The 16,280-nt window shown below is 31.8% G+C and overlaps 1 protein-coding gene and 1 pseudogene across 1 annotated transcript; one reads left to right on the top strand and one right to left on the bottom strand.

The window, feature by feature from the left end:
• Nucleotides 1–18: 18 nt before the first annotated feature.
• LOC112690406 lies at nucleotides 19–857 on the bottom strand. The gene is made up of 2 exons (XM_025564416.1): nucleotides 708–857; nucleotides 19–576 (listed from the first exon to the last, which is right to left on the bottom strand). Exons 1-2 carry the CDS (start codon nucleotides 822–824, stop codon nucleotides 19–21), a joined length of 675 nt encoding a protein of 224 aa, XP_025420201.1. The 5' UTR covers nucleotides 825–857.
• A 7,703-nt stretch (nucleotides 858–8,560) lies between these two features.
• Nucleotides 8,561–16,099, top strand: LOC112690405 (annotated as a pseudogene).
• Nucleotides 16,100–16,280: the final 181 nt, after the last annotated feature.

Below are 16,280 nucleotides of genomic sequence, written 5' to 3'. Positions count from 1 at the left end.
TGTTTGGAGAGAACCGTATTATCCTTCCAAACATGATCGACACAATCGCCGGCGTTCAACCAAGTCTCGTCCAGATAATATATAGTTCGACCTTCTTGTCTGTATTTTCGAATGTCGTATAAATACTTGCGACGCCAAACAATAAGGTCTTCCCTCTCGGTCAGCACACTGCATCTTGTTCTTTTTGCAAATACAAAATCCAATTTTTTTGATGACACGATACAAAGATGTTCTTTTAAAATTTGGAAGCGACGGATCCGCGTTGACATCAAATAAAATTCGGTCGATGGTTGGTAGTTCACGCTTTAACCAAACAGAATGGATTGTCCGACGTAATCCTGTGCGGTCAAGATCATCAATTTTGTCAAACAGTGAAGCCTTTGCTCTTTTCCTGTTGGGAGAAGATACTGTTTTTGTGGTTTTGTACTGACTGATAGTATTCTTTACGGTGTCTCGTCCCAAACCAGTTAACTCTCTAATACGGTTAATAATATCCAAATATTTTATGCCTGGTGTTTTAGAAATGATATCCTTGTAAATATTAACAATCATTATTTTTTGACTACTGGACACACACTGTAAAAAAAACATATAAATAATAATATATAGGCAATAATATTTTAAATATCAAATAATTAAATATTTGAATATTATATAAATTGTTATGTGTTTTTATTTGGGTAAAAACTGTTAATATTATTACTTACTTTTCCAGTTTTATTTTTCGTTGTTGGAGAAATAGTAGTTACCTCTTCAGGCTGCAGAGGCATACAACCTTCGAGTTCAGGGATATCACCCGTAATTATTTCTGTATTATCTCCCATTATATAATACGTAAAACACAAATTATAATCACAAAAAAAAATCGTTTTAAACGGACTGGCGCGTAATTCACCGGTAAGCATGTAAGCGTCGTCGCGTTATATTGCAGCACGTTACACACCGCCGCCGTCGGTAGAGCTACAGTCGAACAGGTGGTTGATGTAGTGGGGAGTAAAATAGGTGGGGCCTGACCGCCGCCCGACGACATCTGGTCGCCGCCGTAGCCTGATCTTATTTGGAATAGAGTTTATACTTGTGTGTGTGTAACTTAAATTCTAAGATAAAAAATAAAAGGAACTAAAACAAATTAAATAAATGGTATACAAGGATGGTAACTACTGTTGCTGTGTATTATAAAATAAAAATAATAATCAATAAATGTGGCCCTTTTGGCACAACAGCAAATATTAATAATTAATATTAAATAATAGCCCTTATGGCACACAGTAAATAAATAAGTAATTTTAATAATTAATAATAAATAAATAAATGATAATTTTAAAACTCACAATTTATCGGTGTACGGCTGGCCAGCTGCAACTACCTAAAAACTATACTTAAATCTACAATTATAATAAAAAAAAATAGTGGTGATTAGCGCACACACAATTATTGTTAATACAAAATTTATGGCGATTAGCGTCCACAAAATAATTATAAAAGGAGTAGATACCAATAAAAAAAAAAAAGCAATTTGTGCTTATAAAAATTTGTAAAAAGAAAAATTGTTAACAATGCAACGGATAATTCACGATGACGTACGAAAAACGACAAAAGTTGCGGCGGCCGTGTTAAATATTTTCGCGACCGACGACCCGGCGACACAGATAACGCGTTGATACCCGATTAGCATATTATATAACTCACAAGACACAAATTAAATTAAACAGAGATAAACTTAAAAATAACGGCTGATGCGAGCGATTGTTTTGTGTATGTGTGTGTGTGTCGTGTGTTCGACCGCGGTGATACGCTCGGGTCGACGTCCGGCCGTTATGTTACGGCGGCAACAATTATATTAAACTTCCCTGTAACATTATCATAAGGCATTGGTTATTTCAATTGAGCTAGTAATAACACCAATGATAAAAATCATTCCTTCTTAAAAGTTCTAACATTAAACTTTATAAATTTTAAAAAATGTGTTGGACAAAAAATAATTTTGAAATTATGTTCAACTTAAATTTAATATTGTACATTATACTATTAACATTTTAATTGTAACATACATTAATATAACGTATTTACGTAGCAGTTAAAAAAAAAAATGCATATTAGTATATTACTATCTTATTTAATGTGTATAAACATAAAATTGTTACTAAAAAAATTTGCGCTTTAGGATATTTTAAAGAGTTATGCACGTTGTATGTTAAATCTGTACCAGATTTTGAAAATATGTACTCTAAAGATACAAATTATAGTAGTTGGAGGATTCAAAACGAACTTGTTGATATTTGTGCCAGTTCCATTAAGGAAACCATTCTTAATGAAATATCAGCCACTGGTTTCTTTACTATTATGTGTGATGAAGCTAGGTTAGTGTTTTATTAATAATAAGTTAACTAAATCGCGGGATCAAAGTCAATACGTATGCTATCGGGAGCAAAATTCAAATTAAGTGAATTAATTTTTTCTAAAAGAAAGGACAAAGCTCGTTCATAAGATGTTAGTAGCTTATTTGGCAACAAAAAGAACATCAACGGTATAAAAACATTATTAGCCAGCCCATGAATGCCAAAAACATGTAGAAAAGGGCAACTGTAAAATGTTCCATCAGCCGTAACTTTTGAGCATTCGGTCAATTTTTTTATATTTGTATCGGTTGAAAAACAGACAATATTATTATCGGCATCGTTATGAAATAAAAACGTCTCATTCTCGTTTGTCTGTAATGTCATATCGTTCAGTGCATTATGAAATTCTGAAAAAGTTTTCGGTAGTTTTAGTAAATGGGTAAGTCTAGTATATCCAACGTTTTTTCTTATCAATGTAACATCTTGTATTATGAGGTTAAGAGAACCAGATTTATGCAACTCAGTCTGGAGAACTTTTGAGGGTCGAACAGAAGGATCATCGACGGCTTTTCATTATATTGAATTTCTTATTTTACACATGCCATTTTCGTCAATTTTTAAAAAACACATGTTTTATGAGTACTGCATGTCCACCTAACTACATTATTTGCTAACTGTTTCTGTCGACGGAATTTCGACTCGAAGTCCAAAATCCCTCTTGTAACTAATAACTTTCTCTCTCTCTTTCTCTTTCTATAAATAAATAAACTACAAAACCTTTAAAATATTATTAATATTCATTAAACTGGCAAAATTAAAATATACAAGTTATAAAATCAACAAATATTGTGATTTTTCCCTAATCGCAACCACATGACAAATAAAACGTATCCATTTCAATCCACAAAAATATTATTCTCCAATTAAAAAAAAAAATCATGTAAAGCAAAGCTCCCAATACTCCTACAAACATTATTACCTCTTTTTATAATTATATTCAAAAGATAAAAAAAAAATTGTATATATTATTTTCCTATAAAAAAAAATAAAAAAATACTATCTATATCCATGTTCAATATTCATATCCTATTCTGATCATTATTATCATATTATTTTTATTGGTAAAAAAAAAAAAAAAATAATAACCATACTATAAATTCCATACTATTAGTTATTCAATTGAATATTATCACATAATTGATTATCATATTTATTATTTATTTATTTTTTCATTATTATTATTGGTGTTGCTTCTCAACTGAGGAGTAAGCTTATTGTATAGTATCATTGCGGTACTTGGACCAATATAATTACCTTTTTTTGGGGGGGTTGCAACGCCTCTAATAATTGTTCTTATTTTATTTAGTACCACTTGGACAATATTTATTATTTTATCTTAATTCAATTCTCTTTTTGTTATTTGCTACTATGTTTTGGAGTAGCAGTTGACGCGGACCCGTGCGGCAGCCGTTATCGAAACGTCTGTCGCCGACCATGCCTATGTCTCTCTCATCAACCACCAGACCGCGGCACGCAACGCCGCCGCGACACCCCGTCACCTCATCGATCAATGGACTGGGAACACGAACGGTCGCGACGACGCCCGCACGGAATATTATCCAACCGGTCCGTTCGGGTTGTTCTTTGAACACTGTGGGCACGAACGGACATACGCAGACGTATCGTTACATTTTTTTCAATCTAATGTCATTATATTCATTTTTTGTTTCTTTTTTTTCTTTTTGGTATTGTTCGGCGTGCTCTGTACGTTCGTACATTTATTACACCGCTACTAATTATTATTATCGGTGTTCGTATAAAATAATATAAGGCCACCAGCCATTACCGCTGTATTTTTTTTTATTCTTTTATTTTCATCATTACTGTCTACCGTGCGTCGTGCCGTGACATCCCCGGACCACGACACACTCACATTAAATATTTCATTATCTCCTGTAAGGATAGTGCCCTCTATTCCTGTTGGAATATTCCATGTATAATTTATCTTTTATTATTATTTTAATAACCGTTGTTATTAAATACCTTGTATAATATAATTTGAAACGTCCCCATGCACAGCGCTGGTCAACGTAATACCCGACCTCTTGTAAGGTATAACCCCTCTTTAAATTACCCTTCTCCAGTCCTCCCCGCAACTAATTTTGACCCGACCATGTCCGTTAACGGTGACGTAGATACCTCACTCTCCCTCTTTCGCTAACAGTATTAGAACAGCGAATGACAGATATGGCTAACAGTTGTAGTGCCCAGTTAGATAACGTAATGCGGAAGTTTGTTGAGTTAGATGCTCGAATCGATGAGTTATGTCTCTGAATCGATGACAACGATACTGATACCCGTAGTAAATTGGCCCAAATCCAAACTTCTTTCAACCAAGACTTTGTCCATACTCAAAAAGAAATTTCTAATCAACAACAACGCCTACAAGAATCCCAAAAAAGCAATTCATATACGCACTGAACCGTCACTAAGTCCTTAAAAGCCCTCGTTGACCGGGCCTGTGTAGTCGAGAGACATGCTGCTCGAATTACCACCCTTGAAAACAAAATACAAAAAAATGAATCCAACCCACTTCCCCCACAGCACCCCGACCATTTCAAACTACATCAACAAGTTTTCAGCCCCTACAAAGAGCCTTATTTAATAATCTTTTAACTTCAACTACCATGGCAAATCCATATGGCAAAAACCTAACCTCAATCATCAACTTCACTCTTTCTTCCAGTTTCTCCCCCCCCCCCCCCCCAATAAATAATACTTTTTCCAGTACTAGGAACTGTGTTGCCTTCATTATTTCGAATGAAGTTAGGCAAGATGCATGCTACGAGTGCAATCCACGTTATGTTATATGAATTTCCATGGGGAGGTCTCATAAAGATCCGAAATTTTTGCACCAAAACGCCAAACTCATTTTTAGATATCTTTCTTGCCCTACTCAATCGGTAGTTGAAAATTCTCTGCTCGCCAGTCAAGTTCTTTCCAGGAAATGGTCTCAGGATTTAAGTTGTGAGAGGAAAAAACCTCATCTGCTGCTATAACCATTGGAAGTTCAATGTCTGTCCCTGGAAGACATTATTTCTCTGGAATATTGAGCATATTTCGGGATAGTTTTTTACCAAAATTGGAATTAGACGAAATGCCTCCATCTAAATTTCTTCCGTAGCTACCCATCTCCACCTAAATGAAATTGTAACATGGATCAACTAGAGCTAGAATAACAATGGAATACGTTTTTTTTTGTAGTTATAGTACAGACTTCCCGACAATTTTGGGGCTTGTATTGTCACGTGTTTGCCATCCATTGCACTGATACAATTAAGAAACTGCCACCTTTCCCAAAATTCGGTTGCTATTTCATTCCACTTCACCTCATCCGGAACTGGCATCAATTCGTTCATAAGTACTTTAATGACTGATTTGCTTGTATGATGAACAATTGAACAAACTGTTCTTCTTCCCAACCTGTAGCTGAAGGATATTTTTTTGAAAGAATCTCCTGTAGCAAAGAACCTGAAAGAAATAATAACTTTTTAATAATTTTTATTGTAGGTCAAGAAGAAGAATGCAAAAGAAAGTGGAATGGTATTCGAGACAGTCTACGTAGAGCTCGACAAAAAAGGAAAACAAAATCTAAACAGGCGGCTACATCAACCTTTAAGTACAAGTATGAGGCTTTACTTGAATTTTTAATTCCTCATCTCACTGAGCGGAAAGGGTTAACTAACGTTCCAGATGAAGAAGACGATGATGATGATCCATCTGAAACCGGAAATAAATTATAAGTCTATAACTCCATCCAAGATACACAGCAACTACCACATGTTAGCAATAAACGGTTTTCCCCCTCAAGATATACATGTCATGTTTTATACATTTTATGTTTTATATTATCAAATTTACTTATTATACTACTTGTTGTGTAGATCGTAAATATGTATTTTAATAAAAAAAAAAAAAAATGTTTCACGGAAATAATTATTAAAATAAATAATACCTCTCTCTCTCTTCATGTCTAAAACTTTAAAATTTATATTTTTTTTATACAAATTAAATTGTTTAATACATTTTTTGTCTCACTCATTTTGAGTAACTGAATGTTTTTACACCGTCGGTTAAATATTGTTTTACAAAGAAAACATAACTATTTATATACAAAATTATTTCATATTTATAAAAGTATGAAAACCATATCTATACCTTCCTTGATCCATTTCACGAGTTTTATCAGTAACCATAAATCCATAATCTTTTCGGTTCCAACATAAATGATAAATTTTTCGAAACTCTGAAAAATCCATATCTGCAGAACAATGATCATTGAATATATGATGTAAATTCTTATCATCTTGTTTCAATACTACTAAAAAATTTCCATTGTCTCTAATTAACTGTTTTGGTAATTTTGTATATGTCTGTACCAAGTAAAAAATTGAATTAGCAGCAGAATGACGTCCCATTCTAAAATAGTCACGAATAGGGGTTTGATTATCACTAGGGCTCGGATTTATATGTAAATACATATTTTTACTGTGACTTGATAAATTAATTTAGCTAAGTGATAAATTCGTTTCAAGGGATTTTCATTGTAATGAACTATATTTTATTTTACATATTTTGTCATAAGTACATATTTTTACATAATTCGACAGTTTACGATTTATTAATAGTTGTATATGATTTCCCATGTTTCAAAAAGTACGTAAACAAAATAATACCAATTATTGAACTAATCGGCCGTAATCTACGGTCGATATAATATTATATTCGACATTTTTTACCTCAATAAATGATTTATTAATACGTGTTTGAGTTTGAAGTACTGACAGCGAGTCAGTATACCCACATCGACGAACGGGACGTGTGTTTATTTAGACGTGTAATTTTGAGTTGGCCGTGTTAGTGTTAAATTATGCCGAAAGTTCGAGTGTCCAAAGTTGGAAAAGCTAAAAACTATGTACTAGAATTTCCAGACGAACATTTTCAGAGTGATGGTGATATTTTGTACTGTTCTGCGTGTGAAAAATCTGTTTCCATTGAACAACGTTTTTTAGTAGTACAACATATAGGGACCGCCAAACACAAAGAGAGTAAAATAAGACGACAACAATTCAAACAGCAGTTTTTTACTTCTGCCAGTACTTCTTCAGGTAATAAAAACTCGTTTAATTCCGAACTTTGTCGTGCTTTTATACATGCGGATATTCCAATCTCCAAGTTGGAAAATAAATCATTGAATGCTTTTTTAACAAAGTATACGGGGCAATTAATTCCTGACGAAAGTACTCTTAGGAAAAATAACATGACAGAAATTTACCAGGAAACACTTAATTCTATTAGAAACATCATTAAAGATGGCCCTATATGGGTTTCGATCGACGAAACAGTAGAAGTTGAAGGTAGAATGGTTGGAAATGTTACTGTTGAAAAATTAAGTGAAACCTTTTCTAAACCATTTTTATTAAATTGTGCACAGTTAGAAAAATGAAACCACAAAACCATAGCCAAACTATTTAACGATTCGATGAGTTTATTATGGCCAAAAGGTGTGAAACACGAAAATGTATTATTGTTTTTAACTGATGCAGTGCCGTATATGTTGAAATCCGCAGTTGCCATTAATGTATTTTACCCAAAGATGATTCACTTGACATGCTTAGCTCGTGGACTTCATAGAATTGGAGAAACCATTAGAGCTAAATTTAGTAAAGTAGACAAGTTAATCGCTGAGGTCAAAAATATATTTTTAAAAGCTCTCCAAGTCGTGTAGTAAAGCTGAAAGAAATGTATCCAAATTTGAGTCTTCCACCAGAACCAATAATTACTATATGGGGGACATGGTTGAATGCTGTCAAATACTATTGCGAAAACTTTGAAAAAATAAAATATATTGTATCAACGTTGGATTCTACTTCAGCAGTTTCTATTCAAAAAGCGAAACATTTATTAAATATAGATGATATTAAAAATAATTTAATTTATATATCTGTTAATTTTGGATTTTTAGAAGATACAATAAAACAACTACAACTAGAAACAAGAAAAATGACTTTAGTTCAAAGTTTAGGATTTATAGAAGAAGCTGAAAAATGCATAGAACAAGGACCCTTGGGAGTTGCAGTAAGAGAAAAAAAATGCACAGCGTATTACATAAAAATCCAGGTTTAGACTCCCTAAAATTAATTAGAGATGCACATTGCGAAATGAATGGGGTAATATTTCCGGCTGAACTCACTGCTTTGGACATTGCAAATATGAAATTTGCACCCATTACCTCGGTGGAAGTCGAGCGCTCCTTCAGTAAGTACAAATCTGTGTTACGACCAAATCGTAGATCATTTAACTTTGAAAATTTGAGCATGTATATGGTATCTAATTGCTTTCAAGACCAAGATAATCAAAATAAATAATGAATAATAGTAGTAAAATAAGTAAATTAGTTAATAATGTCATTTATAAAGAAATTTTTTATATTTTTTGTAATTTTTTTGTATTCCATATTATCATTTTTTAATCACATATAAATGATTTATTATTACATATATATTTACATATTTTGGTTTTTTTTAATACATATAAATCCGAGCCCTAATTATCACAAATCAGTTCATTACTACCACCACGCGTACACACGTGTGTTATCTCCGTTTAGTTGTGCTCCGCGTTTCTAAAAGTATTTACGAGTAATTACCTCTTATCGTCACATCAAACATATAACATGGGTTTATGTGTTACTTGTGCCGTGAGAATTAAACGTGGTCAAAACGATTCGATTACGTGTTATTCCTGCTCTAAATTATTTGCGCTTCGTTAAAACAAGATGATATTGACTATTTAAATAGTTTGAATAAATCATGGTCTTGTGTTAGTTGTACTAAAAAATCTAAAAATATTATTTTTGCCGCTGGTAACTCTATTCAACCGCTTACTCCCCTTTCTACTACCGAATCCGACTTGAAATTAATTATCATTCATCTCGATAACCTACGCGCTGAACAAACCAAACTTATTGATCTGGTCAATAAACAAAATGAAAAACTTAATTTTTTCGACAATAAACTCCACGAAATCTTCTCTCAATTATCGAGTATCAAAAACGGAAATATTGTACTTCGTAATGATTTGACTGCTGTTAAAGACCGTGTCGACCTGTTGGAATCAGCTGCTCTTAAGTCCAACGATAATCATGACATGAATTTATCGACAGTCAAAATCGTTCTAAAAAATATTATCCTATTTAATGTGCATGAACAATCTAGCCACAATAATACCACTGATACTGATTCAATAACACGCATTTTTTAATAAACTCGGAACAGACATTAAACCGACAAAAATTAGTCGTCTAGGCAAACCTAATAACAAGTCTCGTCCACTGAAAATTGAACTGCAAGCGGCCTTAAATGTATTCAAAATTCTCGGGTTATCACGTAAACTGAAATCTGATCAGAATTTTAAAGATATTAGACTCACAAGGCATCTTATCAGCGAGAATTTCTTCGTAATCTACGCAACCAGTTAAATGTTCGAATATCAAAAGGTGAGCAAAATCTAACAACAAAATACTTTAAGGGTCAACCAGCCATCGTCTCCTCTGCGGTTCAAAAAAACTAGTCACCAACTCAACCCTACTATCAAAATGTTAGGAGCATGGTCTCTAAAATTAGTAACATGAATTAAAACTTAAATTAGAAACATGGCTTTCACCTGCTATATGTAACTTTGAATTCCACTTTGTTAATTTTATAATTTTTCACTGTGATAGATCACCGTTAAACAGTAACCGCTCTTATGGTGGGGGCGTCTTAATTTTGGTAAAAAATACATTTAAATGTAAAAAGTTAAATACCTCTATCAATAATATTGAAGCTGTTTTTGTACATTTATAGATAGATGACACAATTTTTATTATTGGCTGCATTTATATACCTCCCTGTTCCCTATTAATAACGTATGAAAATGTTTTTTCTATACTTAGCCTATCCATCTGCAAAATTTATAATATTAGGGGATTTTAATTTAGCATCAAATCACTGGACTCATTTATCCCTTCCAATTAATTGCACTTCTCAAGTTGAATATTATTTTGTAAATATGCTATCTTACTTCAACTTTAATCAACTTAATCATGTTCTTAACGTAAATGATGTAACTTTAGATCTAGTCTTATCAAACGTTCACCTTAATATATCTAACGATCCTGAGCCACTATTACCATTAGATAAGCATCACCCAGCTTTTAACGTTACTATTGATTATAATCAGTTCAATTTACAAAAGCCAACAGATTGTTTGTTTTTATGATTTTAAACATTGTAATTATATTGATATTGTTAAATTTTTAGCTGATAATTTATCTTATAATACTTTTTCTAACTTTAGCCTTAATGAATTAGTTAACCACCTCTATAATTGTTTAAACAAAGCAATTAATACCTTTGTACCGAAAAAAGCGTGTTTTGCCAAAAAGATTTCCTTCTTGGTATTCTACCGATCTAAAAATATTGTTATCACATAAAAAAAATTGCTCATTCTTTGTATAAAAAATTTAAAGACCCATCAGATTATAATAGCTTTTCCCGATTGAGAGCTAATTGTAAAAGAAATGATAAACACGATTTTAACAACTATATTAATAAAGTTCAACTATCTGTCAAATTAAACCCAAAGTCTTTCTGGAAATACGTTAATAATTGTAAAAATAATAATTCAATACCAAATCTCCTTACGCTTGATACAGCGTCAGCTGATAATGGATATGATATTGTTAACTTATTTGCTAAATTTTTCTTTAAAAATTACCCTCATCCAGACAAACATACCAATTCTGTTCCCTGTTTTAATAATTCTCTAAGTATGTTTTTTTATAGTAATCATTCATTTTCCTTTTCGTCTATATCGCTTACGGAGGTCGATGTTTTAAACGAGCTTTCCGCTCTCCCTGTCAGTTTTAGCGTCGGTCCCAATAACATTCTAGCCTTTTTTTTCTCTACAATTGTAGATTTATACTAACACCAATTTTAATCTATATTTTTAACTTATCGCTCCAAAACGGTATATTCCCCGACCTATGGTAAAACTCTTATTTACCCTTTCTTTAAAAAAGGTGACCCGACAAATGTTTCCAACTATCGTCCAATATCAAAAATATCAGTAATTCCTAAACTTTTTTCAAAACTAATTTCTACTAAAATTAATAATTATTGTTCCATATTTTTCTCCCACCATCAATATGGTTTTAGACCTAAGCGATCAACTAATTGCAATCTAGCTATCATTAAACAAATAATACTTGACTCTTTCGAAGCCCATTCGCAAACCGATATTATTTACACTGATATGTCTAAAGCATTTGATAGCATAAACCATGAAATATTATTTTTGAAATTAAAACTGTTTGGGTTCTCTGACCCTCTGCTTTCGTGGTTTCGCTCTTTTCTCTCAAACTGTAATATAATTGTTAAACATAAGAACTTTGAATCAGATCAATTTAATGTACCTTCAAGAGTCCCGCAAGATCACCTTTCTACTCTACTTTTTAATATTTTTATAAACGACATTCCGGATGTCATAAATAATTCTCGTGTTTTTTTTTTGCTGATGACCTTAAACTGGTAAAAATAATTAACAACCAAGGTGACGCTCTTGACTTACAAAATGATATTGACAACATTCAATCTTGGTGCTCAACCAATCGCCTATTATTATACATTGATAAATGCAAATTTATGCGATTTAGCCTAAGCAAAAATGTCATAAATTATAATTATCATTTTTCCGGAATTTATATTGAATTATTACCAAACTTTAAAGACCTAAGTGTCATTTTCGATTCTAAACCAAATTTTTCAACCATATTGAAATGATAAAAAATAAGGCAATGCGCAACCTTTTATCAAAAGAACTTGTGGATCATTCAGAGATCCACTATCTCTAAAGAAAGGTTTTATTATGTGCCCTTGTTCGCTCTAACCTAGAATACTGTCCATTAATTTGGATTAATAACACTTCTAAACAGATTGATGCGAACGAATCAGTTCAAAATAACTTCCTCCGTTTCATCTCCTTCAAGTTTAATATTTATAGGCCACCTCATGGTTCCTATGATTCAGTACTATCATTTATTAATCTCCTTCCACTCAAAACTAGACGCACTTTATTACTATCCAAATTTTTACATAATTTACTCTTAGGGAATATCGATTGTGATGAGCTCCTTTCCCACATACGTTTTAAAGTAAATCACCTTAATTCAAGATGCAGTGATTTATTCTATCCTGTCCCATATAAAACAAATTATATGATAAACTGTTCTTCTAATATCCTAATGGCTGCGGGTAATTCCATTACCTTTGATTTTGTTTAGCATGTCTCGCCCTATATCTTTCTTTGTTGCTATTTCCCTTTTCGTTATCTTGTCTATATTAATTGTAACTTACAACTGTATAATGTATCTTAAATTGTTATTTGTCATTACTATAACATCATTGTATTACTATTACCGTGTATACGCACAAAATATTGTTAAGGACTTACGTCCATTTATATTTAAAAATAAATAAAAAAATAAAAAATAAATAACGTCATAAAATATAAAAATTGAATTTTTTTTAACTAAACTAGATTTTATAACTTTATTTGCATTTGTAAATATGTAAAAAATGAACACCTTTAATACTTTATTATATTTTTAATAGTATATATTTTTCTTGTTCAGGTATTTTAGAGAATAAATAAATATTTTCAAATTTTAATCCATTTCTATTAGTTATAAGATTAAATATAACATTTGTTTTTCCCGATCCTGAAAGTCCGACCAATATTCCACAAATACTATTTGGTAATAATGGTCCGTGTCTTGATGGTTTTTTTAACAATTTGTACATCAACATTATCAATGCATAATTTATCTTTTGCTCGATTAATTTCATTTTTATTTTTTTTTATATATAAATACTAGTTTTAAAATATATAGACAGTTATAAATAATGCGTCCAACACAAAAGTTAAAATCTATTAAAGGCTTCGTAAATACTTATATAAATAAGCTTCCATTCGAATCTCATATACCAGGGTATCAGTTTTGTAGACCTGGTACTATGTTAAAAGAAAGATTACCTTTAGAGAACATACATATTTTTTATTTTTAACAATCGGTAAAATATTCAGTTTAACAGACATTTATATAATTTTTAGATTAAATTAGTCGATGTTGATGTCATTTTAATGAAGAACATTAACAAAAAACTGGAAAGTTTTGTTCAAACAAATGAAAAATAGCCTATTTGTGATGTGAATACAACATCTTATGATTGGAGTGATCCCGCTAATCGACCTTGATTATTGACTAATACAGATAAGTATGAAATTGTAAAACTAGAACCCGTAAGAGTAGAGAATTATGATTTTCCGATTACTAATAATGAAAATGGTAAAAAAAGAAGGTTTACTGCAAATTATTACTATCGTATGTTATCAAATGATGATTTCATCAGATGTTTTATTTATTAAAAGTAATGGTCATTTTCTTGGAGCAATTGAAATGCTTAATATGTTTGATCCTATTATTACTGTCGGCGCGTCAAGTGCCTTACAATAATGTAGGGCTGGCTTGTTCGCCTTTTTGCTGGTTATAATAATAAATAAATTGTATTAGATAAAATAAATAAATGTACTTATTAATATACTCTTTGTAGCAGACTGTATAATTTGATAAATATGTTATGTTGTCTGGTTGGCACAATGCAATAAATATATATATAAATAATGAAAAATAATAATATAAATATAACTAATGGAAAAATAATAATTTGCCTTCGACGGCTAGGCCCGTCGGCCTTTACACAATGACAAATATAACATAAATATGGTCAACCAATACTCACATGTGACTATGTTGAATGGCTGATTTCATCCACGCGACCGCACCAACCCTGTGACTAGACAATCGCCTACGACGGCACACCCGCAGTGTATAAATAAAAATAAATCACAGAATTGGTACGTGCGACCACCCAAACACAGTCACCTATAAAAAACTGCAATGGTCCACAGACCTGGACAATGACACAATGAATGGAAACCACGTCAATCACAAAGCGACCGCTGGCAAACTGAAAAGACAATGAATTAATCGCTGGACAATATCAGATTGCCTCAAACGATACTTTACCAGACGGTCGATTCACAAACGAAAATGATACTATTTGACAACGTGGGTTGTACGAAAATGGTTGCGGACGTATAAAAGATTGACAAATGAAAATTAGATGTGCACACTACGAAGACACATAGAAGAGAGCGAATCGGTGCCGACGACATTCACCACGAAATCTATGGCCGCCGGACACCACAATGAAGATAAAATGCCTCACCACACAAAACTAAAAAACACTCGAAATCAATGAACGTTGTGGCACTGAGAACATGACTTAAACTTTTACTGGAAAACATAACCGACAATTTTTAAAACCATGCAATAACAACCATTACGATAACAGCGCGATAACGTACCCGAGTAGTAGTATTAGGGGCTTTTGAGTCCATTTTTTTAGTTTTTAAAATATATCAAGGAGGTTTCTTGGTTCATTTTTCAATTTTAAAATAAAACAATTTATTCAGTAAAAAATTTTCTATATTTATTTTTTCAAATATAAAAAATATAAATATATTTTATAATAAACACGTAAAGTACATAAAAAATCCTATACAAGTTTTCTTATCTCTCTAGTTAATGGTACATATTCAATAATACGATCATGAATTAAAATACAATAAGCAGTCACACCATTAAGGTTTTCTGAAGCATCAATTTCGATACTAACATCAACAGTAGAAGCTGTACTTTCATCATTTTGCTTTGATGCGTCTACAACAACAATTGGTGCAGTTTATTTAAATGCTGAAGGACTTAATATTGGATTTCGTTCTCCTTTTTCATAATAAGATTCTTGAAACGATGTATACATATTGTATAGTACAGTAAAATTATTTTTTTCAAAGTCTAATTTTAAATTATCGTAAGGGATATAACTATAAGGGATAGAACTGAATTTAGAATTACTTTAATGTTTTTCAAGTTACGGTATTATTGATATATTGATCATTATTAGATTGTTGCATTTATGCAACATTGCGCGTAAGTGTATAATATTTCTTATTTATTTTATTTTATAACAGGATGTGTTACAACTTTTTATATTGAAAAAATTAATAATTCAGACAACATAAATGAGGAAGAAATAGGTGTATTACTCGCAAACTGGGACGTTAGTGAAGATGAGCTCGAGAATTCAGATGATGAAAATCTTATTGAAGACGAAAATCTTGATGATAATGAAAATTATTTAGACATTTAAAACCTTCCAGTAGAGTTTGTAACTGATGAAGGTAATCAATATTTTATAATTCCTGAAACTGCACAAACACCTCCAGTAAATCAATCTCCTAGTCCAGTAAGGCAAATTCGTCCTCAAGTAAACGAAACTCGTCCTCAAGTAAGTCAATCCCGTATACCAGTTAGACAAACACCTCGTCCAGTGGATATCAAAAATATGAAGTGTAAAAAAGGAAGTTTGATATTTGATGAAAATACAAGACCACATACTAATGTACCTCTACCTGACAATATAGCTCAATTATCTACTCCTTTACAATTTTTTTCTCTATTTTTTACTGACGAATTATACACAAATATTCAAAAACAAACTGAATTGTTCTCCGTCCAGAAAAAATCCAAATAAACCTATTGATGTTACCATACCTGAGTTAAAAAGATTTGTGGGTATATATGTTTATTCCTCTGTTATTCATGTTCTTAAAGTAAGGGATTATTGGAGCACACATTTAGGTTTTGCCCCTATATACAATGCTCTAAGTCAAAAACGCTTTGAAGCAATTCGGGCAGTCTTACATTTCAACAAT

Source organism: Sipha flava, unplaced genomic scaffold, assembly GCF_003268045.1.
Source record: "Sipha flava isolate LNK unplaced genomic scaffold, YSA_version1 50237_pilon_pilon, whole genome shotgun sequence".
Lineage (NCBI taxonomy): Eukaryota > Metazoa > Arthropoda > Insecta > Hemiptera > Aphididae > Sipha > Sipha flava.
Note: the sequence above shows the minus strand (reverse complement) of the source record. Positions and strands in the feature narration are given on the sequence as shown.

Coding starts and splice junctions, on each gene's coding strand:
- LOC112690406 (XM_025564416.1), bottom strand. CDS start 824: ATGGGAGATAATACAGAAATAATTACGGGTGATATCCCTGAACTCGAA. Junction 577..707: donor CGAAAAATAAAACTGGAAAA/GTAAGTAATAAT, acceptor TTTTTTTTACAG/TGTGTGTCCAGTAGTCAAAA.